General features: G+C 39.7%; 1 protein-coding gene across 1 annotated transcript; it reads left to right on the forward strand.

The window, feature by feature from the left end:
* Positions 1–2,853: 2,853 nt before the first annotated feature.
* LOC139738637 (uncharacterized) lies at positions 2,854–12,995 on the forward strand. Its single transcript, XM_071649254.1, has 5 exons — positions 2,854–3,049; positions 3,565–3,737; positions 5,354–5,495; positions 8,106–8,194; positions 9,090–12,995. Exons 1-5 carry the CDS (start codon positions 2,904–2,906, stop codon positions 10,703–10,705), a joined length of 2,166 nt encoding a protein of 721 aa, XP_071505355.1. The 5' UTR covers positions 2,854–2,903; the 3' UTR covers positions 10,706–12,995.
* The last annotated feature ends 13,303 nt before the right edge of the window (positions 12,996–26,298 follow it).

Below are 26,298 nucleotides of genomic sequence, written 5' to 3' on the forward strand. Positions count from 1 at the left end.
AACAAAGGAAGCAGACAGAATCTTAAAGTGGAAGTTTAAAACTGTGCCACCGTGTCAGATCAAGGAAATACAAGTGTCAAAGTCCAGATTCTTTTGGATGACAGTGACACCGAACTTCAAGGTGTGTTTTGATTTGAAGCAAAAAAAGGAAGCTGTCTCAAATAAGACGCAAAAAACACGACAACACGTTGTCGTGTCTCGCGTCTTCCTTCACGTCCGGCAAATGCAACACATCCACATTCCGAATTCATATTTCGTGTCAGAGTTGTCAAATCAATAAGGCTGCCTTCCGATGAAATCACGTCAATTCTATGTGTGTGATTTTACTTTATTAATTGAAATTTGATGTGACTATCATTATGAAAGAGGAAAAGGATGCGATGATATTCTGATTCATAAATCTGTATAATTGATATTTAAGATGACATATAAAAACAAAGCATATTAAATCTGATACTCGGAATGGTGGAAGTTTCATTACATAAACAAATCAACTCAAAATTATAAAGTTATGGAGCTGTGCTGTTCTCACCAAATGTATCGTAATGACATCAGATAGACCTAAATATTATGCAGCATAATGTTGTAACAACGCCCAATCATTCTACTGAGGGAATGGGATACATTTAGATATTGGAATTCTATTGGAAAATCCAGACATTGGCATAAGTTCTACTTATGGAAGTATTACATTCTATTGTTTAAACCAATTGTTGCACGTAAAATGAAGATTGACCATCATTTCATCATCATCATCATTGGGATTACAACATAAACCACATAATTATGATTGGTCACGGCCAGGAATTACATCTTGTTGTGTTTTGTTGGTGTTGTTGTTGTTTCTGTTTTAATATATTGTTTTTGTTCATCTCAGCATGTCATGCCAAGGATGGTGCGACTGTACGAGAGCCCGCCAAGGCGGGATTGGAACCGAGATCACGCCATCAGACAATGATAATTGTCCAGCCGGCGATCAAACCGGCAATTTTACGTGTGAGTTCCACATCCAACATACTCATTTATGACCCTATGACATAGAACTGCTTTGTTATAAAATCTCAGCATTGTTATCTAGCCCAAAATCGTTTTCTGCTTATTTCTGACTGTTGACTGAATATTGAGATAGCTAATTATTTTTAATGAATAATAACAAGTTAAGTTCCATGCATCTAAGACCAGAGAGAGTGGTTTCATTGTAACTATTTGCCTGCGGTAAGTACTTTTGGCGTTGCAAATGTCCGTTTGATGTCATGTCATGTTGTCAAGTTTTTCAGTCACCTCATATTGCGACGATTTCAGTTCAGATTTTATTATGGAAGCAACTTTCCCTTGAAAACCTACCGTACAGCACCTGGAAAACCATTTAACCACCTTTGATCCGCCAGCTAGGGCAGTTGCCTAGAGGGTAGACGTCACACGAGTTCATTGTCCCAGGCATACCCCGCAGAACCAACGAGGTACTGCTCCTTGGTAGAACATGGTTAAAGGCCCTCTGCAATGCAAATGCATGTAAACTTGTGCTGGTTTAAAATACAGGCCTATTTACCTTCGTCGTCACGTTTATGGCCAAATGAATATCTCAATACGTGTTATACATTTTATGATTTTTCGTCTATATTTCTTCATATTACTTCGATCCATCCACAAACCCCCAAATTTCAAAACCAGGATTCTTCAGACGATATCATCTGTCAATCACTGCTAAATTACTGATATGATTAATAAGAAACGTCGTATGGAAACTAACAAGTAATGCTCAATCATTCCAATGGCTTTTGGTAATCATGGGAAGTCATTTAGCAGTGATTGACAGATGATGTCAATGGCAGAATCTTGGTTTGGAAGGTTTTTCTTTTGTAGATGGATCGAAGCAATTTGAAGAAATATATCAGAAAATCTTATGTAAAATATATGGCTTGTATGGCACATGCTTAGATAGTCTTTCGGTCGTTTAGTGATGATCAGGGTAGATAAACATCAGTAGGGAAGAGAAATAGAAAAATCTTATAAAGTGTGAATCTTATATTAGAGTATTCTTTTTGCCAAATAAAGGATAATCATTCAGGGTTCAATTGTATTATAAATATTGACACAAGTCAACATGCATTCACATTGCAAAGTAAAATGTGAAATATATCAATTTAGATATGATGAAAGATATAGAAAATGAAGGAGGAGCGAATGGGAAAGATGAAAGAGCTGCTGAACAAGAAGATGATATATTTAAATGTTTACTTTTAATCACAATATTAGGCTTACTATTATTATGAAATTTAGTCACCCATGCTTTCTGTTTATATCGCAAGATTGCAAGATGTATAACGTATACCAATCATCATTAACAAGTTCCTGCATTAACAGTCATAGCGAAAGAGTTTTGTTCGTGGGACTTTTCCTTTGGCATGTTAGGTATATCTTGCTCTTTATTGTTATATTGCATTCTATGTATGCAACGCTGGTCAAAGGAAATAATCAATTCAGTTCAATTCAATTCAATTCAATTCAATTCAATTCAATTCAATTCAATTCAATTCAATTCAATTCAATTCAATTCAATTCAATTCAATTCAATTCAATTCAATTCAATTCAATTCGATTCAATACATAGACTCTTTATGGCTACCCTGCTGACGGGACCCTGTATACGACAGTCTGAAGAGATTCAGAAAGGTATAAACTAAAGTACCATATCATCATTTGTTGTTGCTAAGTCTGAAGAGATTGAGAAAGGTATAAGCTAACGTATTATATCATTATTGGTTGTTGCTCTTGTTGTTGTTGTTTTTTCAGGGTTCAGTGATTGTGGAAATGTGCAAACAGAGGGGAAAATATGCTACAGGTGGCGGCCGAGAACACCGGATCGGATATCCTACGTCCAGTGCGTAGCAAGAGAGGACGTCATGGTGTGTCTAATGAGGGAAGTGATGGACGGCGGTGCCGTGAGGTGGCGTGCCTCACTCACTGGCGAGGACAGGATCGACGTCGATGAGCTCTGCACCGGCGCCACCGGGGCACCTACACTAGACAGCTGCAGCCTGTGCGACGGGTAAGGATAATGGTTATAGAATTACAAATAATCATATCAAAATGATAATGATGATGATGGTGGTGATAGTGATGATGATGATGATGATGAACGATGATGATGATGATGATATTGTTTGAATGATAACGAAGGATAATGATAGCTACAATAGTAATTACAGCAATAGTATAATAATGAAAGCCACTTGAACTAAGCCATTGTTTTCCAGAAGGCCCTGCGTCATAGTAAGGATACCCAATCGGCTGCGAAATCGGATGGGGGTATGGGGTAGGGGAGGGGGCTGCAGCCGCACCCCTTTTTCCAGTACACCCTCACTCACGCGCGTGCACACACAAACACACAAAGACACATACACACATACACACATACACACACTCTCTCGTATGTGTGTTTGCGTTTATATGTTGTGTGTAGTTGTCAATGCACATATTCGTACAGAAACACAACTATAATGTCTACGTTTATGAAGTACTCTTCACAATAATTATAGTGGCCAACATCTCCATTCTCACCAGATACGTCGAACCAAGCACACCGACTCCACCACCACTACGTCCACCGAGCAACCAAGGCGGAACGGAGGGGGAGGGAGACACCGACCCCACGTTTATCGCAGTGACGGGTTCGAGCAGCGTCCCTGGTGGAACATACAACTTTTCGGCTGACCCGGACGGGGAGACTATCCCTGGTGAGTTATCTTGGCATGCACGTGATTAATGCTTCTTTCTTTCTTTCTTTCCCACGATACCGTATTATCCTTTTAGTGGACAATATCATATCAATCTACGTGCGAGATGAATTATGGCAGATCAAGTTTAGACATGCCAGACAGAATTGTACCCCGTGTGGTAGTCAGTTATTGTAGTGTGTGTTTTCTGCTATACACGGATATAGGAAATGCGGTCGACATTATTTCATCTGCTATTGTCTGAGAGGTGGCGTCTAGAACGGCTTCCGTCATATATTCCCGTTTACAGAAGTTACTTGTAATGGTCATTTCTTGAAACATCTTTGAACGTCATTTCCCTGAAACATGATCGGAAAATGCTGAGCTCGGAGATTCCCAGAAAAGGTCACTCTCATGACTGTTATGTCGAACGGGAGAGTGACTGCATCGTTTACTTCGTAGGCATGGGCGACGAAGGTCCATGTTAGCCCAAGGTGTAGTTTTGCAAAATCATGATCTAATCGACACTTCCATTTCTTCCTAAGAGGTAAACCAGAGTAACAGGGTTTGGGATAAGGAAAATGAAAGCAGACGATCGTATACTTTCCTGGCCGTGTCCAAGGTGAACAGAAACCCAAAGCACACGGCGGTCCAGACAAGGTTGTGGATTTCCTTCCTTCAAACATAGAAATCCTTGAAAGTGTCAGTATTGCATTATTCAATTGCAAAAACATCTGCCCTTCTAATTACATATCAATATAAAAATAAACATATATACATAAGATTACATACGAATGTAATATATATCATATACATATATATATATGTTTATGTATAAATATATATACATATGTACATACATACATACATGCATACATAAAAAATAGTAATGAATGTTTGTGTGTGTTTGTCCAGAGTGAATGAGAACGAGAGAGGCTAAAAACCCAGACCGCTTTGAATGTCTTGTCTTGTATAGACTAAGCCGCGTTTGTATAAGCTAGTTCGTACTTGACCGATACCATTTGCATGCAACTTAAGACTCGCCATCTTGAACTCATTGGTGGCGTGCAAACCTCTTCCATCAACGCTGATACTAACTGCAATTGCCTCATGAGTTCATTTACACGTCATTGTGGGAAGGGGGCTCTACCACTACCTTGGAAAAGATAGAAGGCAATGCTGCCTAAAATAGCTTTACAATGCGGTTAAACTTAGTCATGTAGATTCGCCGACCCACACGTGTTTTGCTACTGCTTCCAATATTCTTGTTATTTTTGCTAGAGCACTAACATGCTTAGCACTGTAAATGTCAACGTAAAATATGTCACATACTTCTGCAAAAGTTAACTTGCCCTTTTTTCGCTTTGTGGTTTAAAGTTTTGATACTCATACTTGCGCTATTACCAGTCGTGCCGTGTGAAATGAGGTTAACAAAAACTCCTATCCGGTTCTTGAAGGTGATATGGTAGATTTTAAACGGAATGTAATCCCTTGTGCGTGTCTCGAGAAAGCATATCATATTTTGGTCTATTTTGTGATTACCACACAAAGTAATACTCTCGATATTTTCCATTTTTGCTTAATTCAATTCCAATGTACTTTACTTGAATGTGTCTGTATGTCTCTTTTAAACACAGGCAATCTGAGAACAATAATAATCGTCGCTTTCTCAGTGGTCGGAGGCCTGGTGATCATCCTCGTGTTCGTCATATTTTGTCTGGTCTGCTACATCCGTAGGAAAATCAATGGACGAGTTCGAGACAACGATTCTTCCGTCAGGTAATGTATACTGCCGAGGCGCTTTGGCAACACATTCTTTAATATTCCCTGTTTAAAGCCCTCTCCCCCCATTTGTCCCACCCCCTCTTTCTCTTAACGTATCCTTTAAATGTAAGGGCAAAATGTGTGTTAAGCTGCTTTAGTCTGCTGAGGAAAGGCTTCACGTAAGAAAATTGTTTGTTTAAATGACTATTTCTACAGCGACGGGGGTTTTGCAGTTGCTGGAATACAAAAAGTTCAGTTATCGCAACAACAACAAAAAAGTGTGGACGGAAAAAGCGTTATATCATGGCACGCTGTGTATAGTGCTTCCATTATGTTTACCAAATTCATAGCTCTTTGAAAAATATGGGATACTGCCTTTCAAGTCTGCAAGTTGTATATAATTTGGCAGACAAAAGGAATAATCATTCGTCCTAGAATCCCTACAGACAATCCACTTCAGATGTCTCCGGGTTCAAAATAATTCTGTGCAAGTATGTACTTGAAGAGCTTGAAGAGCAAGAAATTATCAAGCAGATGAAGGATGGGGAACTTTGGGCTTTGGGATTTGCTGCAGCTTTTTCTACTTCGTCTACGGACAACTGGTTATGATGACGATGATGTACAGACAGTGATCGTAATGAGGAAATCACATACATTTTATTGCTTAACGAAATACATTGTTCTGTCGTATTCCTCTTCTCTTGAATATCGAATTACATTTTATTACATTGTTTACAATTTTGAGGATTGTTGCTCTTTTCTTCTCAAGGAAATCAGTAGAGACCTTTTTAATGTGTTCCAAGGACATCCAAGTTCACTCAATCTCTTTGACATTGGTTAATGTTATAGCGACGTTTGGACTGTCTTTTTTTTTTTTGATTTTAGTTGGATTTGGTTTTTTTTAGCTTGTATGCAGAACGTGTGATATCCTGTGCATGCTCTGGTTCAATCATAGTGCATTCATCACTGTATGTGTGTATGTTGGTTTGCTGTTGATGGTGGTGGTGGTGTTAGTGTCAGTGATTGGAAAGGCATGAACAAAAGTGTGTGTGTGTGTGGGGGGGGGGTCACATTACTAGGGTCATAGTTTGACTTGACGTTTCTTGTTTCTGAATTTTTAACATTATGTTAGGGACCATGCGATTGAATACGAAGTAGCCTCCAGAGATAGATTTCTTCTCTCATGGAAATTGGTATACAGAATGGCCATCGGCCGCTTCGATATTTAGTCTCAAAGCTGGGGGAAAAACAACCTGAATGCACAGGAAGTTACTGGAATAAACAAGATAAAAAGGGAAAGTACTCTTGGCTATAGCCCAACTGTGTTTTACGAATTCTGACGATATGTTTAAAAATAGCATGATATATCAGTGTTTATCGTGCGACTCGTCCTTTTTAGTTTATGATACGTGACTATATAGCACTGCGTGGATCTTGTTTCCGTTCATTATTCGTTCCTTCTCTGTAGTATATCCAAGGAGAATCTGTTCCACCTCCATGGTATATCGATGCCTGGATGCTTTATGTAAATGGCAACTCGGTTTCGTATATTCTGCCAGTACTTTGCTCCTTTTCTTCTCTATTCTGCTTTGTTTGTGTACCATTGTACTCTAACACACAATCATCTTGTATCCATATTCTAAGTTGTGAGTTTACTTTGGAGCCTTTTCCTAACAAGCCTATATTCTTGATTGGTCCCCCACAATGAATATTATTATGACTTTAAACTGTTATCATGGTAATGATTGCCCTTTTTCTATGGAAATAACTGAAATGAAATGAAATGCTTACAATCAGTCTACCTATAAAGATGAAGGATTTTATCCCTGTTGGAATAATCATTGCAGGTTGTATAGTGGGTATAATGGTGTACAGAATTATATGTCAGATGTACGAAAACACGGCTAAGAAAACTGGATCTAGGAATGGAGCGGCGTGGAGAAAACGCAGTGACCAGACATCAATGGATGTACTGGCATTTGCAGTGTAAACTTTGTATAAAGAAGAATATAGGAAATACTCAACATAACAAACTCTTGACTTTAATTCAAATAGAGCTAATTCCTTTTGGTTTTTAGCTGTTTGGGGTTAATGATATTATGACGGTAGCTGATATATAAACACCTTTTTCGGTCTAACGGATCTGCTGATGCCAAGATTTAATCTGTTCCACGTGTTTCAAATTTGCCCTATCAATTTGGACGTTATCTGGGCCGCTATCCCCTTGATACGTCATGTTAACACCTCGGAATTTCCTTGGTTGTTTTTCGTTTGATTTTGCTTGTTTGTGTATTTGTTTGTTTGTGTGTGTGTGTGTGTGTGTGTGTGTGTGTGTGTGTGTGTATGTGTGTTTGTTTTCTCACCTGGTCATGGCATGAAAGCTACAATTACCCAGAAGAGAATATGAGCAACTGGGTGGATGTCAAGGGCAGCTCATGCGTGGCACACGGTTATAGAGATATAAAATTGATACTCAAGATGGTCCCATAGGCAGGAGAGGTTGTGGGTTGCTCTTTTTTTTCACCCCTTTAAGTGACATATCGCTTCCCTCGTGGCTTGCCACTTCCTGTGTAGATTGATAACATGCCCCTTAACACACCCAACGTCAATTTTCCCCCCATGCAGGGCGCACTACCGCTCAGGAGAAGTCAATCGGTACAGTGCGGTGCAGAATTCGCTGAGCACGAACAGAGCGAGTGTGGAGTCACGACCCGGTAAGTTTATATTCAGCCGTCCAATAGTCAGTTCGTAGTCGGCGCATATGCCGATTGCTTCACGTACACTTCTCTTGAAGAGGAGAAGTAATCATATCATCCGTGTTAACTAAGTTTGTACGTTCGGGACACCAGCGATATTTTCCCAATTATAGAAAAATGTACCGACTTTCCATTTCTAGTATCCAATGCAAATCTTAAGTATGACATTAAATGTAGCAATTAGACATGCCTCGGTCCTGTAAACGCATTATGAATTAACGCTGTTATCATCCCAAGTGATCGAGGGAAAAATACCAGTGGAAGGAAAATGGACAAGAACTCATGCTTACTCACAAGAGTAACCAGTATTTACCATAAGAGCCGAGGTTCATTCATGCCCCAAGTCTGTTGCAGTTTCCATCATTTTTACAGCCTAGGCCCTAATATAATATCTTAAAGGGATGATGGTACAGTATTGGTGGAACTGAGAATCGGGCTTTTAACTTTTTGTGAGATACCAAGAAAACACTTATGATATAGTACAGAGCATACCATTTTAAGAGGAATTCAAAGTTTATTTGATGAAAATCGGGTTTGAAATGACTGAAACATCCAAAAACAAAATAAAACAAAGCGGTCGTACGTAATAAAGTGTGGGTCCCACACTTTATTAGAATCGCTCTTTTTTGGATATCTCAGCCATTTCAAAACCAATTTTCATCAAATAAACATTGAATTCCTCATAGAATTACATGTTCCTTCATATTTCATAAGAGTTTTCTCAATATCTCACCAAAAAATGTTAGAAACCTGAAATTAGGTCTCAACCAAAACTGTACGATCCCTTTAAGGCGTATGGACAAGCTACAAATCATTGAGAATCCCTGTCTTGTCTTTGTTATCTTCTTTGCAGTGTTCAGCATATCTCCTCAGACTTCGATTGAGTCCGGCAGCCCTTCGACCAACAGGAAGTCCATGAAGAGCAAGAAGTCCCTGGCGTCTTCGACATGGTCAAGGAATCCCAGAAAGAGTTCCACTTTGACAGCATGCAATGGAGCGCCATACACCGAATACTATCCGGACCGAGGCGGCCCCAGCTACGCCGGTCTACAAACTGTAGTTAGCGACTCTGCCCTGGTCGGCATGGCTCCATTCAGCATACTATCTGAATATCAGGAACCAGAAGTCGTGTTGCCTAAATCGTCGAATCCTCCACTCTTCGAGAGCTTCGGCTTAACGGCCTCAAGTTCCTCTCATTCATTCAAGCCTCCGGAATATGCTGAGCCCGAAGAAACAGTCAGAGGAGCTTCAACGCCCGTTTCCTACGATAGTTCTGGCGGTAGCGGTAAGAGCAAAAGGAATGAATCTTCGCGGGCTAGCGGGGAGATAACGCCAGACTCAGGAGTTGCCAAACACTTCAAACAAAAGTGCGAGGACACTACCACGTCACCAACATCATCGATGTGGCGAGGACTGATGAAAGGGAAACAAAAGAAAGGTCCTTCGGCTTCTTGCAAGGTTACCTCTTCAGCCAGTCCCGACGGTCAAGTGGTGACACCGGGTAAAGAAGGTATTCTCTACCACGAACTTGTGCAAACCCTCAACAAGAAAAAGAAGAAACCTCTCACTGAAACAAACTCCACTCCGCCGTTAGAAACGGACGCTGAGAACCCTTACGCTGAAGTTGGGGAGGTTTCTTTTGAAAGTAGTTGTGACTTCACCACGGCAACCCGTCCGCGCAGCCACAGTCAACCCATGGTGTCAACTTTATCAGGCTATCGGACCTACGAGGAAATTAAGCCATACTCTGTGAACAGCAAGGACAAATCAAAGCATTCCCACGATGCAAACACGGCCACACATGAGAACCATCAATACTCTGTTCTCGAGGAATCAAAGGAAACGCCTTCAACACAGTACTTCGTGCTTGAAAATCCCGCCGACGATATGGCGGCTCCTCAGTATTTTCAGCTTGAAAAACCTAACAGCTTACCGCTGAACAAGAAAAATACACCCAAGCGCACATTGGACACGGAAAAAATGCTATACTCCGACCAGCATATGGACAAGACTGCTACAATCTACAAGAACGATACGTGTGCAGTAAAAGTGCCTGGGAGCAAGAATAAGACCTCCGACCGATGTATCGACAGTGACAACGGACTTCCCCGCCAGTTACCCGTGTATTTCCAGTTGGAGCGATCACGTGAGCGAGCCAGCTTAGGATCCACGATCCAGGAATATATGAGTTCCTCCGAAAACGTCTTCGCCAACGACGGGAATAGACTTCCAGAAGGGACGCTGACCTACTTTCCTGGTGGCAGGAAGAGGTCGTCGACCTACAGCCTCGAGGAGCAGGCCTACGACAAGCTGAACCGGAGTGCGAGGAGCAGTCGCAGGAGCAGCGGCAACCAGCTAGGGGCACCTCCTTCTACTGTGGATGGGGCCTACGCCATGCTCTCTCCCAGCGAGGAAACCAGCGTGCCGGTGAAGGGTGGGTCCCGCAGAAGCAAGAGTTTAAGGAAGTGACGATACAAGCGTTGTGAATGGAAATAGCTTTAATGCGCATCTAATGCCAATATGTGTGCTGAAAAAATTTATATATAAAGTGCACTGCCTGATCCCTACTATGGCAAGATGAGTGGTGATGCTGCCCGCGACGTTGTGACCAAGTTCTGCTTCCAACAAATCAATGTGTGATAAGATAGAGGATAGGACAAGGTCATCGTGTTATCATTAGTCACTACGTGGAAGCACTGGTTACTCTTCGAACAAGCTGTCAAGGACTCCATTAAACAGAACTGCTTTCGACAGCATTGCATTTTAAGATGAGTGAAAGTATTAAATCCTACATAATACACAACATTTCAAATGCGAATAGCTGTTTGCATGCAACATGGTTGTTTCCATGTTAGCTATTTAATTGCACAATTTTTATTGTTGCGAGTCCTTAAGGAGCCAAAGGTTTCCAGCTTGAGATGACAGAAATAAGACTGTAATAGGCAATGATGCAACTTCCCCTGAACAGAACAACTTTGCTGAAAATCTTTGGGTGTAATCATCAGGTTGCAATGGTTGCTACACATCATTATGTATTAAGTTGGCTACTGGTTATTATGCTTTTCAACATGACGCTGGTGCAACAGACAGATAGATTATACAACGGAAATGCACATGATGGAGATTCCATTTATATTCTTTAGTCTTAATAATGGTACAATATATGTCCCTGTTGACTGTTCTCTGTATATTGCAATGGGTACCGTATATACTGCTAAAACCACGACAAACAATCCAAATCCGTTGACAATGTCTAAAGCTAATTTGAGCACGCATATGGAAAAATTACAGCGATGCGTGCAGGAAATTAGAAAAAAAAATGAAGAAGAACAAAATTAAATAGACATACTGCAGAGTCTTTGTGATTCTTGCCATACCAAGAGAGAGGAAGCGAGCTTAGGTACATGTATTAATAATTGGCAACCTGCGACACACAATTAGTAAAGCTCAAGTACTGCACTTAAACGAATATCATTCACTTCTGCGTTTACTAGTACATGTATCATCTATTGCACATTGCATTGAGTGAAGAAAAAGCAGAATTTCATTTAAGTGCTCGATGGAGATGCACCAACCGTCATGTAATGTCGTATATGCAAAAGATACTGTGTTTCCTTCTACGCTTCCTTTTGCAGATAAAATTGGCCTACGTTGCCAATATATTAGTGGTGTTGAACGAGTATCTATGGATTGTCTCATAACGACCATTAGTGGTTGTGCTCTTCGAAAAAAGGGGACACATACTTTGCGTGAATTTGGTGTCAACACTAGACAAGGACACTCAACACGAACTATTACATGCAAAGAAAGCAAAGGAAAACATACATTCCATGTTCTAGGAGACAGGAACAGATATAGTGTATATAACTCTCATTCCTTCTATTGTCGGTGCGTAAAGGTGCAGTGTGAATTCATATTCTGCTCTTATTTAGTGCTTATCACATTACTGCCATCATACCTTAGATCTATATGTAACAAGCAAATTGTAAATATATCTTGTGCGCTGCACTTACGGATGAATATTTATCACGATTTCATGAATGGTAGTGTTGATAAAGCTGCACACAGAGCCCGTGACATTAGATTACATTGTAGTTGAATATACAGAGTTTATATTACACCGTTTCACACATTTTCTATGGTGCTTGAGAAACCATGCGCATTCGCTGGTACAATATGAATAATTATTATATTCTGTACAACGAGGACCACTGCGGAGCAGTCTGGTACAACCTACATGTAGGTGCTAAAACCTGTTTAAGTATGCTTTGCAAATGCACCGTGTCAATCCAATTTCAAGCCAGACAGACATGGGGGGACTGTGCATTTTTTTTATTTTTTCATTTACTATTTATCTTTTTTACTGATTATTTCAACAATCTCATAAAAAAAAACCCCAACATGATATGAAACCAAAGTCGCTCAGACAGCAATACCACTCGTTAGATAAGCAGTCATTAAAGTATGTCGGAATGTGGCAGAATATGCCTATAGACCTTGCCAAGGTTAAATACGCAACACAGGCACGGATTGCTGAAACTGAGAAAATAACATCAGGCCTAGAAGCAACCGTGATCATTTCAAGAAGAAATATGTAAAATAAAACATATTGTTTATGTCAAGTAACCAACACGAGGACTGATATTTCTTTGAAAGCTTTCATTCCAGATCAGAGCTCTTCATCTGTATGGAATGTAATGGGCAGGTTCAGTTATTGCCTCGGAACTTTTTTTCTGAAGTCATTGTGTGTGTGTGTGTGTGTGTGTAAGCATTCTATTTAGAATACTTCCCCCCCCCCCCAAAAAAAAAAAAAAAAATAACAACCAAGCAAACAAACAAACAAGTGAACATGTCCAATATTCAAACAAATCCAACTGTTATGTGTGTAATACTCGTATTTCAACATATGAGCTGGAGACACTGTATTCTTTTAGAAGCGACAATGCTAAAACACACAAGTCCGAAAAAACGAAGATACTTCTGCATGATATCTTTATTTTTCAAAGATTTTCAGACAAGAGTGTTATATTGCGCATGGATTCTTGTCAGTATCTGGGACTGATCGTCGTTCATTTAAGTTACATATGCTTGGATTACTCAAGATATAGTATATTTATTTATCATTCAGAAAATGTTAATGCTACAGATATTGTAAGGATCGCTATGTATAATACAATATATATGTACTGTTCATTTGCAATATACCGTATGCATGATGTTACCTATGCACCAAATAAAATATGTAATTATGCCAAACTATTAAAGACCTGTTGTTGTCTACTTATTTCTTCTGCTGTTTCAAATCAGATATTTAAGGTGGTGTTTCAAAACTGATTGCAACTGATAGACACACATGTCAAACAAAACTTATATATATATATATATATACACTGTATATATATATATATATGTATACATACATATAATACATAGGATATACCTGTATATACACACTGTATACATATATGTGTGTGTCTGCGTGCATGTGTGTGTATGTGTGTGTGTGTGTGTGTTTGTCTTCTTGTGTATATAAACTACATAAACAGTACATAAATTAGTATGTATAAAAATGGGGAGAAGATGGGAGAATGTTCACACAGATCAGGGAGGGGGTCCACCTCCCTGCACAGATCATTCCCCTTAAACTGCAAAACACGGATCTTACAATAGGCCTACAGCAGGGCTCCACACTAACTTTTATGTTTGGTGGCCCGATGGGGCCACCAAAATCCTCAATTTCAAATTTTTGGTAGCCCCGAAAAAAAAACCCCAATAAAAAACATTAAAATTTCTGTTTTTTAATGAGTGAAATATCTAAGTTTTATCATAGTAAGAATTGGAAGTTGAACATATCTAGAACCTACTCATAAACAAACATCAACAAACTCGCAACACTCACTTTCAGGCACTCATTCAGTCCTTTTCATCTATCCTTTAAACAAATTTAACTGCTAATTTCCGGCAAAAAAAGTTACGAATTAATTGACACACATTTCCAAAAATTTTGGTGGCCCGAGGCGGGCCACCAAATTTGCCCTTTTTAAAAATTTGGTGGCCCGACTTTCATTTTTGGTGGCCCCGGGCCACCGGTCCACCGTTAGTGTCGAGCCCTGCCTACAGACACCAAATCAGAGCTATAGGTGACACATCATGCTATCAAATAATATTACCCAGCAGTTACTAGCCCTTTAAATCGGCAAAGGGGATACTGTTTATTTCCTCATGAAGCAATTGCTCGAAGTTGCGACACCCATTGGCAAAACAAGTGGCCATCATGACGTATTACTTACATAAACTGATGGTGTCTTCAGGCAGGCGAGATATAGGCCACTGACTGTGGAGGCCTAATAGGCCCTATGTTCGAACATTGTGTGTTAATTCTTTAGGGAATTACAATAATACAATGTATCTCAAAACCAATCCTCTTGAGTGCATGGTGTTTTGGTAGTAAAGTGCTTGTGTGCCGCGCAATAGCGGTTATTATTTCTAATTTGTTTTGTTTTGTCTCTGTTCAACTTTTGATACGCAGACACACACAAACAGGAAAACCACGTGGCCCATCCTGGAAAGAAAAAAAAGGAAGTGATACGAGGTCAATGAGTCAGAGAGAGAAATGCTTCAATATCTACGCATCAATGTTGATAGAGACTTTCATGTCCACAGCATATGACGTGACGGCCAGCTGTCAAAAAAGATTGCAAGATGTGAACTGACATCCCATCAAAATATTTCAATTGATTTGATTTATTTACTGGTTCCTGTATTATCATTATACATGCACATACATTGTTGGTGCCATACATATACATAAACGTAAGTTGTTAACAAAATATTTTTTTCTTCATTGCCTTTACACAATGTACAGCAAAACGTATCAGCAGTACAATAAATGATACAGTGGGGCTACAGCATAAGCATAACTTGATTTGCCTGCAGCCCCCATACATAATACACATCGGGAAGAAAATGGGTGGGAGGGATGACTTGCGTAGAGATAGGATAGTAGAAAGTGGAAAGGGAAAGGAGAGGTCTGTCTGCTTTCACTTAAGGTTTACAAAAAGTAAGTTCACCTGGATCACTGATCAGCAAGGCAAGACAAAATATTTTCTCACCGAGGTACAGGTGAACAGTTAATACAGTTCATGATCGGTTACATGATTACGTAATAGATTAAATGCGTCAACATGTCTACGAAAGAATATGGTGATTGAAACGCAATAGAATTTAACTAAATTCAATAACTGTGCAATGACCCAACTTTTTTTTTTTCTTTGGGGGGGGGGGGGGGGAGTAAAATGTAACAGCACACTTATGGTACTAATCGTAATAATGATAACAAAGATAATGGCAATACAAATAAAGATATATATAATCATAAGAATGATATTGATCATCAATAATGATGACAATGATATGGATAGTCATAAAACCACAATGATCGTTATTACCATTACCACTGTAATCATTGTTATTACAATTATTCAACAGTATATGAATAACAATTATTCAACAGTATATGAATAGTGATAATCATAATGGTAGTAATAATGATACTGAAAATAATCAGTCACAATCACTGTCACTCAATCAAAATCATCTTTCACACTGTTAGTCTGTTTTTCTTAGCAGCCTGGTCAGCAGTCTACATACAGTATGTAGTCATAGCCTTTTTTCAAAGAACCAGGATTTCCAGTGGCATGTTATTAACAATCAACACTTATTAATATGGCAACAGCCCCCCCCCCCCCCCCCAACAAAAAAAAAAGGGAAACGAGGGGGAAAACCTAGATAAGAGTTTTGTAAATCAGACACACTTGGTATTTCCTGAATTGCAGCAGGTAATTCCTTGTTTTGAAAGTACATAACTATTCAGATGTTTGCTGATTTAGTATAAAAGAACAGCTTCTGTCTGACATGGATCAAGATATCTTAATAATGCATAATGTCAATTTCATAGAGTGGAGAAACTATATAGGCATGCACATCTTATGCAAAACAAATCAAATATATTACATTATATTGCATGCACAGATCATTTTGAGAACTGCCTTTTATGGTCCAACACATCAAAAAAAAGTTTGAAGCAAGTGATAACTTACCTACATGAGCAAGATAATTACTTTTGAGGAATTTAATCGATGCCACATTAAATGACTAAATCAAGAGCTGTTATTCATTGCCAAATTTCACGAGAAACTCCTTAATGTGATATGTGGCATCTTTTCAATTCATTCTCCCTTTCAAAATTGCAAAATAATGGTGTATGGTTCACATTTATTGACAAATCAAAGATGTGGCATATACATATACCTAGATATAAACTGTTCCCTGACTTAGCAACCTTTCATTAAAGGAACTGTTTACCACTGGGAGCAGTGATTGAAAAAAAGAAAGAAAGAAAAGAAATCACATTTGATGCATATGTGTAGGTCAGTTATATCACAAAACATCCTACCATATAAAATTTTGCAATAAAACCTAAAATATACGGAGATAACACTATTTTTCTCACTACACCATAACTGTAGACGGTTTAGTCTGGAAACAATTTTATTACAACCATTGTTCACATTTTGTGTATTTAACAGTACTCAACATTGATTATACTGATTAACTTCTTTACTCTGGTTGTTTCTACCCCTAACTCACATTTTAGAACTATTTTGAAGCACTATACAAGCTAGGATTTTGTTTCATCTTCGAATGGTTAAACGATGCCTTTAAGAATGAAGAAATCAATCCACTTGTCTGGTTGACAGTGAGTTCAGAACAAGATACAATGTGTGCGACTGCTTCATGTCCAAGGCATAAAGGGTAGCAGCAATTGAGGTTGTTTCATTGCTATGTCAACCACTTTCAGGAGGAGTCACTTACTGGTTCCAGGATTTGATCCATTTTTGAGGAAAGCTCCGACACCCTGCATGGTGGAATAGAGTGTCAAAAAAAAAATATTTCATGCATTAGTTTGGGACCATTTTCAGGTTCCCTATCTTTCGATTGCACAATGTATGTACAACATGTAGTTCCTCTGCATTATTTTCCAGGAACAATATTTTGTGTTTCTATTGTAGCTAAAAAAAACCAAAGAAATCATTACTTTCAGTTGCCAAACAGAACAAGGAAGTACGTACCTTTCAAGCATTACTCTGCAGATTTGATATACATTCCAGGGGCAAAAAACAAACAAACAAACATACCAACCAGTAGACAAATAGAGACCACAAAACTGTGAGTCATCACTTACTTTGCATAGACCTCCCCGATGCTGATATCCTCTGAATCTTCCTGTTCTTTTTCACTGAGGTATTTCAGCCAGACCTGCTCTTCAAAGTCCCACAACAGCCTGGACCCCTGAGAAGGCAGAACATAGGCCTCTGTGTGGATATTGAGTTTGACAACATAAGACAAAATTTGATGATTTATTCAGGTGAAATCTATGAAACTTTCCTTTGCCCAAATCCTAGCACTTAATGACCTGCTTTAGAAGACCTTCATATGCTGAAAATGGAGCTCATATATTTGTCACTGCTACGGCATTACAGCAGTTTTTGTGAGACTTCTTGATGTGACATGGTCATGGCAATTATATAAAACACCATGACTGTTAAGCCCAAATTCACGAAGGTGGTACAATTGAAACCATGGTTTAAACCATGGACAAAGATCATAGTTTTTTTAATGGGGCGCCAAGTGTCACATGGCCTATTTCGTTACGAAATCAGCCATTTCATCGACGAAATTATCATTTCATAATGAAATGACTGATTTCGTAGTGAAATAGGCTATGCGACACCTGGCACCCATAAAAAAAATATGGTCTTTGTCCATGGTTTAAACCATGGTTTCAATTGTACAGTGGAAACTCGATATAACGAGATGGTCGGGACCGAGCCATTTTCCTCGTTATAGCCGATATCTCGTTATATCAGTAGGCATAAAATAAAGACATTAATTTGCACATGTGGGACTACCAATCATATTTCAATCAATACTGATAACTTGATATTGTGTGTGAGGGAATTACTCACCTTTATGGGTAAGAAGATGTTTTTCGCCAAGGAAATCCAATATCAAGAATGTGTTTCTTATTAATTGTAGATGTTTGAATTTGTAAATTTATATAGCTTGCGATTGTATCAAGATCGTCTGTGGATTGGCATGTGGTTATCGTATGGGTGTGTGTTGTGTGGAAAGCTTGAATATGGTCTGCACAATGCTGTGTGTGTATGTGACACATTCTGTATGTACATTATGACTGCGTGTGTGTGAAGACGGGGAATTCCCTAAGTAGAAGGCCAATCACAGCATCAGATTGCCTCACACCTGCTAATCGTCATGATGATGTCATGTATACATATGGCCGTCCCAGCACATTTTCTGCATATATCAGTGTGCGTGCACACACACACTTCACACGTACAACATGCAGTGCTAGCTGGAGTGCACTGAAGAAAATGATTATGTGTATACAAGACAGTTTTTGGCGCATCAAGCTTTACAATCTCGGAAGATGATAGCACAGGCGAAGTAAAGCTTTACCGAAGGCATTTTGCTTTACCTCGCTCTAGCAGGTTTGATTGACTATGTTTTTCTTTGTTTGGAAGTCACAAAATTTATCTCGTTATAGCAGTTATTTCGTTATAGCCGATCTCGCTATAAGAGTAGCATTTTACATAGACTTGTGTGGAAGGAAATTTGGGACCGAGAAAATTTCCTCGTTATAACCGATATCTCGTTATAGCAGTGTTCGTTATACCGAGTTTCCCCTGTACCACCTTTGTGAATTCGGGCCTTAGTGTTTCAGTGCAATCACTCAAATAGGATGTGGCTCTGGAGTCCACTTCATTACATTTTCTGTAAAACTTCTAGTGTACACAGGAACTCTTGCCTCATGAAGCAAACTCACTGACAAGATATAATTATTATGCTTTGGGGGAAACTTGGGCAGAGGTAATCCTACACTTTAAACACATTATGCAGAATTGAGTTCAAATTACATCAGGGGTATCATATTCAGCTTCCTTCAGTTGAGAATGGATGAGGAGTGAGATGTCATGTGGTTCAGTCGCAAAGAGTTATCTGATGCCTTTGTGGGAATAACCCAGATGTTTCAGTGGAGGTGCATCTGAAGTTGAAATTGCTATAGGAAAATCTGCTGACTCTGTAGCAATTCTTGGTTCCCATGCACAGGAAACAAGAAGAAATTTTACTCTATGACGAAAAAACAAAAGGCTTGTTATTTGATATTACGTGATATTAACTTAGAAATCGAGACATGATCTGAATTGAATTTCAATCACAATCGGGCAAGATACAGAATATTTGTCTGTGAATCTTTTGCATGTACGATTTTTGGATCTCCACACAACATTTTCTTTGAAAGTGAATATTCAAATGGTGACTCATAAGTCTACCTGATACATTTGTGGAAAAGGGGAAAATTTGGGGGGTTCTGTACATATCTACACTCAATTGAAAAAAAAAAATTAACAATTCCCCTTATCAATTTTCCTCACAAAACGAAACACAATTCATTGTTGCTTTATCATTACAAATGTAAATGAAATGATGAACATAGTGACCGCTATCATGATTTTCCCAAAACAAGTCAACCATTCAAATCTTACAGCTTTCTTCTTATTTCTTCTTCACTATCAACTGCCATTCCACACATGACAGACCTGTATTTGTCTTTTTTTTTTCTTTATAAGCTTCCTGCAACACTTTCCACTAATTAATATGTCAGGAAACTTGCCAAAGACAGGGCTCCTTTCAGGAGTTTTCTTGATGAGCGAAACCAGCCCGATGCAGATGGACCATGGAAGGAGCAGAAGGTTGAGAGGAGGAGGCAGGATGGGGCGCCGAGTGAACTCCATCACCAGGTGGTACTGCTGCACTTTCCAGTAGAGGCTGCTGTGTTCCTGGACCTGCGTGAATGTATTGCTGGGAGGAGAAACATTCATCAAGAATATTAGATGGTCTACATAACATTTATGTGAATATTGGTCAGTGATTGGTCATAATGCAACTATGTGACTAATGTAGTGAAGGATCAAAATTGTCACACTGTGAGCAGCAAAGTCATGTCAGGTAACAGTTATATAATTTGACTGGTGGTTGACGAGGCTCTAACAAAATGATGTGTATCTATAATGTAGGAAACCATGTAATACTGTACGAGCTGAAATCTTTGCGGTGGTTTTATTTTCGTGAATTTCGCGAATTGCCTTTGAACTGTGAAATTAACAGCATGCGAAAATAACAATGCGCAAATAACTTAGTTCAGTTAGGCCCTCGCAACCGCGAAATTAACAACACGTGAAAATGTCCTCCAAGTAGCAATTCGCGAAAACATCTGTACTCGAAAATTTCAGCTCGTACAGTATAACAAATATCGCCCTGTCTATCATTTCAATATACTGTATAACAATTAATGGTTCCTTGGGAGTTGTCTTTCCCTCTCGAGACATTTTCCCTCAGCACTGAACAATACCGAAAGAATTAATCCCTTGAAGAAAATATAACTTCCATGGGGATGTAACATGCAATATCACACCTTTAAAATGGGAATATCTGTATTGTATCATCTGGTAGAGGGTCTTCTGAACAGTTGACATCTAGTTAAGAATTGGATAAACGCAGTCACATGATACTAGTATCTGGAGTATTTGGTATGTTTGTCCGTGGACAGAACATATTGAAATGTCATGTCCTATGTGTGCCTCTTTTACTCAATGGTAGTATGTTGCAATACCTCATATTCTTTAACTGTGTTTGATAAGACAAATGGCCAGTACAGGGAAAGTGTCGGAACACTTCTTAGCGCACAATCCAACTTAACATTCAGTGAAGAGTCGGGTGAAAGTCAGACAAACTCGTCTGTTTAACACACATCCTGGAAAACAGGAGAAGGATAACAACTAACGATCATTTGTGGTTCTTCCAAGGTAACATTAAACAGTCAGTGACCAGGAACCAAGAACTAGGAACAGGTGCACCATGCAAGAAGAGTTATAAAAAAAATCACTAGTGCTTCAGAAGGAGTAAAGCATGACTGAAAGCCATGCATAAGTTGTTAACAGATTTGGATGAAACTTAACAGGGAAGGTTGAGAATGACACAAGTAACAGATTAAATTTTGGTAGTGATCCTAGAATTTTTGGGAAATTTATGAAGGATTTTTGATATTTTGGCCGGTAGGGTCAATGAACTTGGGAGTTCAAAGCTGCATATTTTTGAGGTTTTCATATGTGCACTAAAGTGCATGCTCTAGTTTCTGGTCCAGGGAGAGGCGCGCCACGCAGCTGGCATTGATGACATAACAAAAGGCTTCTATTTTGAGAAATCTGGCAATTTTCAGCATGCATACGTATGGGTAGAAATCACTGATCTCTATGGAAGAACAAATCAGCAGTTGAAATGAGCTGAGAGTGCTTCTCTAGTTAGGTCATGTTTTGTACACTAGTCGGGCTAAATGGCTGGCATTGCAGACAAAGTGATCCAATTAACCCATTGAGGACGAGTCCCGAGTATAATTGGGCAAGCACGGGAAACATGTGTTGTAGCAAAGTCAAACCATCCTCAATGGGTTGAGAGGCACTTCCTGCCTATGATACGGAACAATTTCTGTAATGACTTTGATGGTCAGACACCATTACTGTCACCCTATGAGTATCTATTTGCCTCCCTGATCTTGGTGACTTAGCGGGTGAGTTTACGGGCTATGTTTTTAAATGTGTGTCGAATGTATGCACAAAGCTGATAAGAAGTTAATAGAGTTAGTTGCAATTACTGCTCAATTATCTTGGTACCACAAAGTAAACAGAAGTATGCAATCTCTTCATGACTTCTACTTCTGTCTTATTTATCACAGAAAGGGAGAAAAAGAGAGATTGAGAGAGGGGAGAGTGATTTGTGACTCATGGTTACAGGCAGCGTGATCTCCTTGATACAATAATGTGATTTAAATTCCGATAGCCCTCCATAATTGTTATGTAGACATAATTCCATATATAGATATTTATTTTGATTGCATAGATTAGCTCTCACTGTGAACATTGATGAATTTCAGAGTATAAATTGGTTGCCTGGTGTATATCCCTCTTAATTCTTTTTAATTTCCCCTTTCATATTTTTTAATAGATGAAAGTGAATGAGTTATGTTAATACTGCAGCTAATATTGATAATAATGAAAAAGAAAGAAACATAGTTATTAAAGGTTCCAAGCAATAATGATCCACAAAATCCAAAGATAACGGTAAAACTAGAAATGTCGCTATGTGCGACTGGTATGCCTCCACCATAATGCATGATTCTCCTAATAGGTCTATAGTACATGTGGACAATGTGTGATTATATTTTCACAAAATTTGCAAAATATTGAAATGACATGTTTGTCACAAGTATATTGAATGCTTACCTTCCTTGACCTATGTTTAATTGGATGAATAGGAAAGCATGTATTTGGGGATTTAAGAACTTTAACTTGACTTTGACACTTTCATAAGTTTATGCACTGAGTAATTTTCAAGGTATGGAGAAATTAAACTTTAGTTTATGGGTCTAACATCTGTAATATTATAAAAATATTTTATTTTTGTTATATCATAAGGACCTTTGTGACCTTTGACCTTTGACCCCAATATACCAGTGAATATTTGTCTTGTCATACTCTACCCTCACACCAAGCTAAATGTTCATGTCTCATAGTATGTAAAATACTGTACCAAAAGGTTTTTTTTCACAAAATAACCTGTGACCTTTGACCTTTGACCCCATGACCCTAAAATCTAAACAAAGTATTATCCCCCCAGGATATACCCCATACCAAGTTTGATGTAAAACCACCACACGGTTCTTGAGATATCGACAAAAACAAAACGGGACAGACGTACGGACGGACGGAAGACCCGAAAACATAATGCCTCCGGCCACTTCGTTGGCGGAGGCATAAAAATGAACAATTGTTGATGCAGATGAGGCAAGTCACATTTGAGATTTGAGACTGCAGTTACCAATGCATACATGTACATGTGGTAAAGTGTGACTCTTTGTGAATACATGAGCCTTCCCAGTGCCCAGGCATTTAGCTTAATTTGACCAGCTTTTTCATCAGTATTCAGTATTGGCAATCCATTAGAACTTGACCTACCTCACTGTAGATTAGAAAGCCCACTCAGGTGTATCAAAGCACCTCCGATCAGTCAACAGGGAGGCCATGGTGACACAAAAGGGATTAGGGGGATTAGGTAATCTCTGTTCATTGACAATTGCTTTTCAGACCAACGGCGTAAATCCGTACTGAGGAGTGGGGGGGATGATCGCCGATAGTCAGGTCACCATCACCACTATTACAAGCCCAACTGGACCGGCGCAGCCTTGGGAGGGGGGGGGGGGGGGGGGGGGGGGGGGGGGGAGAAGCTTTGTGCCCCCCCCCCAACACACACACACACACACACACACGCACACACACACACACATACACACACGCACACACACACACACACACACACACAGTGGCGTATATACCGTGGGTCAAGACATAAGGGGGCACCTCGTGGAATAGTAATTTTCAGGGTGTGTATGCTTATGCGTGCTTGCGTGTGTATGTGTGTGTGCGCGTGTGTGCGTGCGCTGTCAGTCTACAAACTTAATCAATACATAACGATATGTCATACATTCCACAGCGCAGTCATTGAGCAACATTGTAAGTTTTTTAGAATGACGGTGGGAAACAACAAATTACTTGGAGCAACATTGGGAGAATTGCATGAAAATTAAATGCGAGCGAGCGTTGAAAATTTTGACATTTTACAGTACAAAAAACTGCCGTTTGCAGCTATATTTTTTCGCTTTTGAAATTAAGGGGGTTGCGCACCGGGCTCAACTGCTGGCAATTACCGGCAGCAACATCAGGAGATCGGCATAACCATTAAATGCGAGCGAGCGAAGCGAGCGAGCTTGAAAATTTTGACATTTTACAGTCCAAAAACTGCCGTTTGTAACAATATTTTTTCGCTTTGGATATCAAGAAGGAGGAGAGGGGCGCACCGGGCGCAACTGCTGGCATTTACTGGCAGCAACGATTAAATGCGAGCGAGCTTGAAATTTTGACATATTACAGTCCCAAAACTGCCGTTTGTAGCTATATTTTTTTGCTTTGGATATTAAGGGGGGCGCAACGAGCGTAACTGTTGCCAGTTACTTGCAGCAACATCAGGAGAATAGCATATAACGATTTAATGCGAGCGAGCGAAGCGAACGAGCTTGAAAATTTTGACATTCTAAAACCACAAAACTGCCGTTTGCAGCTATACTTATTCGCCTTGGAAATTAAGGGGGGGGGCACCGGGCAACTGCTGGCGATTACTGGCAGCAACATCGGGAGAATAGCATAACGATTAAATGCGAGCGAGCGAAGCGAGCGAGCTTGAAAATTTTGACATTTTACAGTCGCAAAACTACCGTTTGTAGCTTAATTTTTCGCTTTGGAAATTAAGGGGGGCGCACCGGGCGCAACTGATGGCAGTTACTGGCAGCAACATCAGGAGAATGGCATAACGATTAATTGCGAGCGAGCAAAGCGAGCGAGCGTGAAAATTTTGACATCTTGAAGTCCAAAAATTACCGTTTGTAGCTATACATTTTCGCTTTGGAAATTAAGGGGGCGCACCGGGTGCAACTGTGGGCAATTACTGGCAACAACATCGGGAGAATAGCATAACGATTAAATGCGAGCGAGCGAAGCGAGTGAGCTTGAAAATTTTGACATTTTACAGTCGCAAAACTACTGTTTGTAGCTTCATTTTTTCGCTTTGGAAATTAAGGGGGGGGGAGAACCGGGCGCAACAGCTGGCAGTCACTGGCAGCAACATCAGGAGAATGGCATAACGATTAAATGCGAGCGAGCAAAGCGAGCGAGCTTGAAAATTTTGACATTTTACAGTCGCAAAACTACTGTTTGTAGCTTCATTTTTTCGCTTTAGAAATTAAGGGGGGGGGGAGAACCAGGCGCAACTGATGGCAGTTACTGGCAGCAACATCAGGAGACTGGCATAACGATTAAATGCGAGCGAGCAAAGCGAGCGAGCTTGAAAATTTTGACATCTTAAAGTCCCAAAACTACCGTTTGTAGCTATACATTTTCGCTTTGGAAATTAAGGGGGCGCAACGGGTGCAACTGTGGGCAATTACTGGCAGCAACATCGGGAGAGTAGCATAACGATTAAATGCGAGCGAGCAAAGCGAGCGAGCTTGAAAATTTTGACATTTTACAGTCGCAACCCCCCGTTTGTAGCTTTATTCTTTCGCTTTGGAAATTAAGGGGGGGGGGGGAACCGGGCGCAACAGCTGGCAGTTACTGGCAGCAACATCAGGAAAATGGCATAACGATTAAATGCGAGCGAGCAAAGCGAGGGAGCTTGAAAATCTTGACATTTTAAAGTCCAAAAACTACCGTTTGTATAGCTATACATTTTCGCTTTATTTATTTATTTTTATTTATTTATTTCAATATTCTTTTAGCAGGGTAGCCCTTTCAGTTGGTTAACTGTTCTACCAAGGGGCCCTGCTCACATTATGTACAGATAAAAATGTCATGATCATCAAAGTAAAGTACAAACAATGAAATAACTTATACTACAAATGAACCACTACACCAAAACAAATATACAAACAAACTCAAACATTGATACAATTACAGCTTAATAACAGCTTGATAGGGCAATCGGAAAAGTATTGCCACTTCACCTACCCCCCCCCCCCCTATTGTTATCATACAATGTCATCAAATGTCATCAAATTTCGCTTTGGAAATTAAGGGGGCGCACCGGGTGCAACTGTGGGCAATTACTGGCAGCAACATCGGGAGAATAGCATTGCGATTAAATGCGAGCGAGCGAGCTTACAAATTTTGACATTTTACAGTACAAAAACTGCCGTTTGTAGCTATATTTTTTCGCCTTTGAAATTAGGGGGGGGGGCGCAACGGGCGCAACTGCTGTCAGTTACTGGCAGCAACATTAGGAGAATGGCTTAACGATTAAATGCGAGCGAGCGCAGC

This window comes from Diadema antillarum, unplaced genomic scaffold (genome assembly GCF_040938485.1).
Source record: "Diadema antillarum isolate AM-2024a unplaced genomic scaffold, OU_Dant_1.0 seq00000760_RagTag, whole genome shotgun sequence".
NCBI classification, from domain to species: Eukaryota; Metazoa; Echinodermata; class Echinoidea; order Diadematoida; family Diadematidae; genus Diadema; species Diadema antillarum.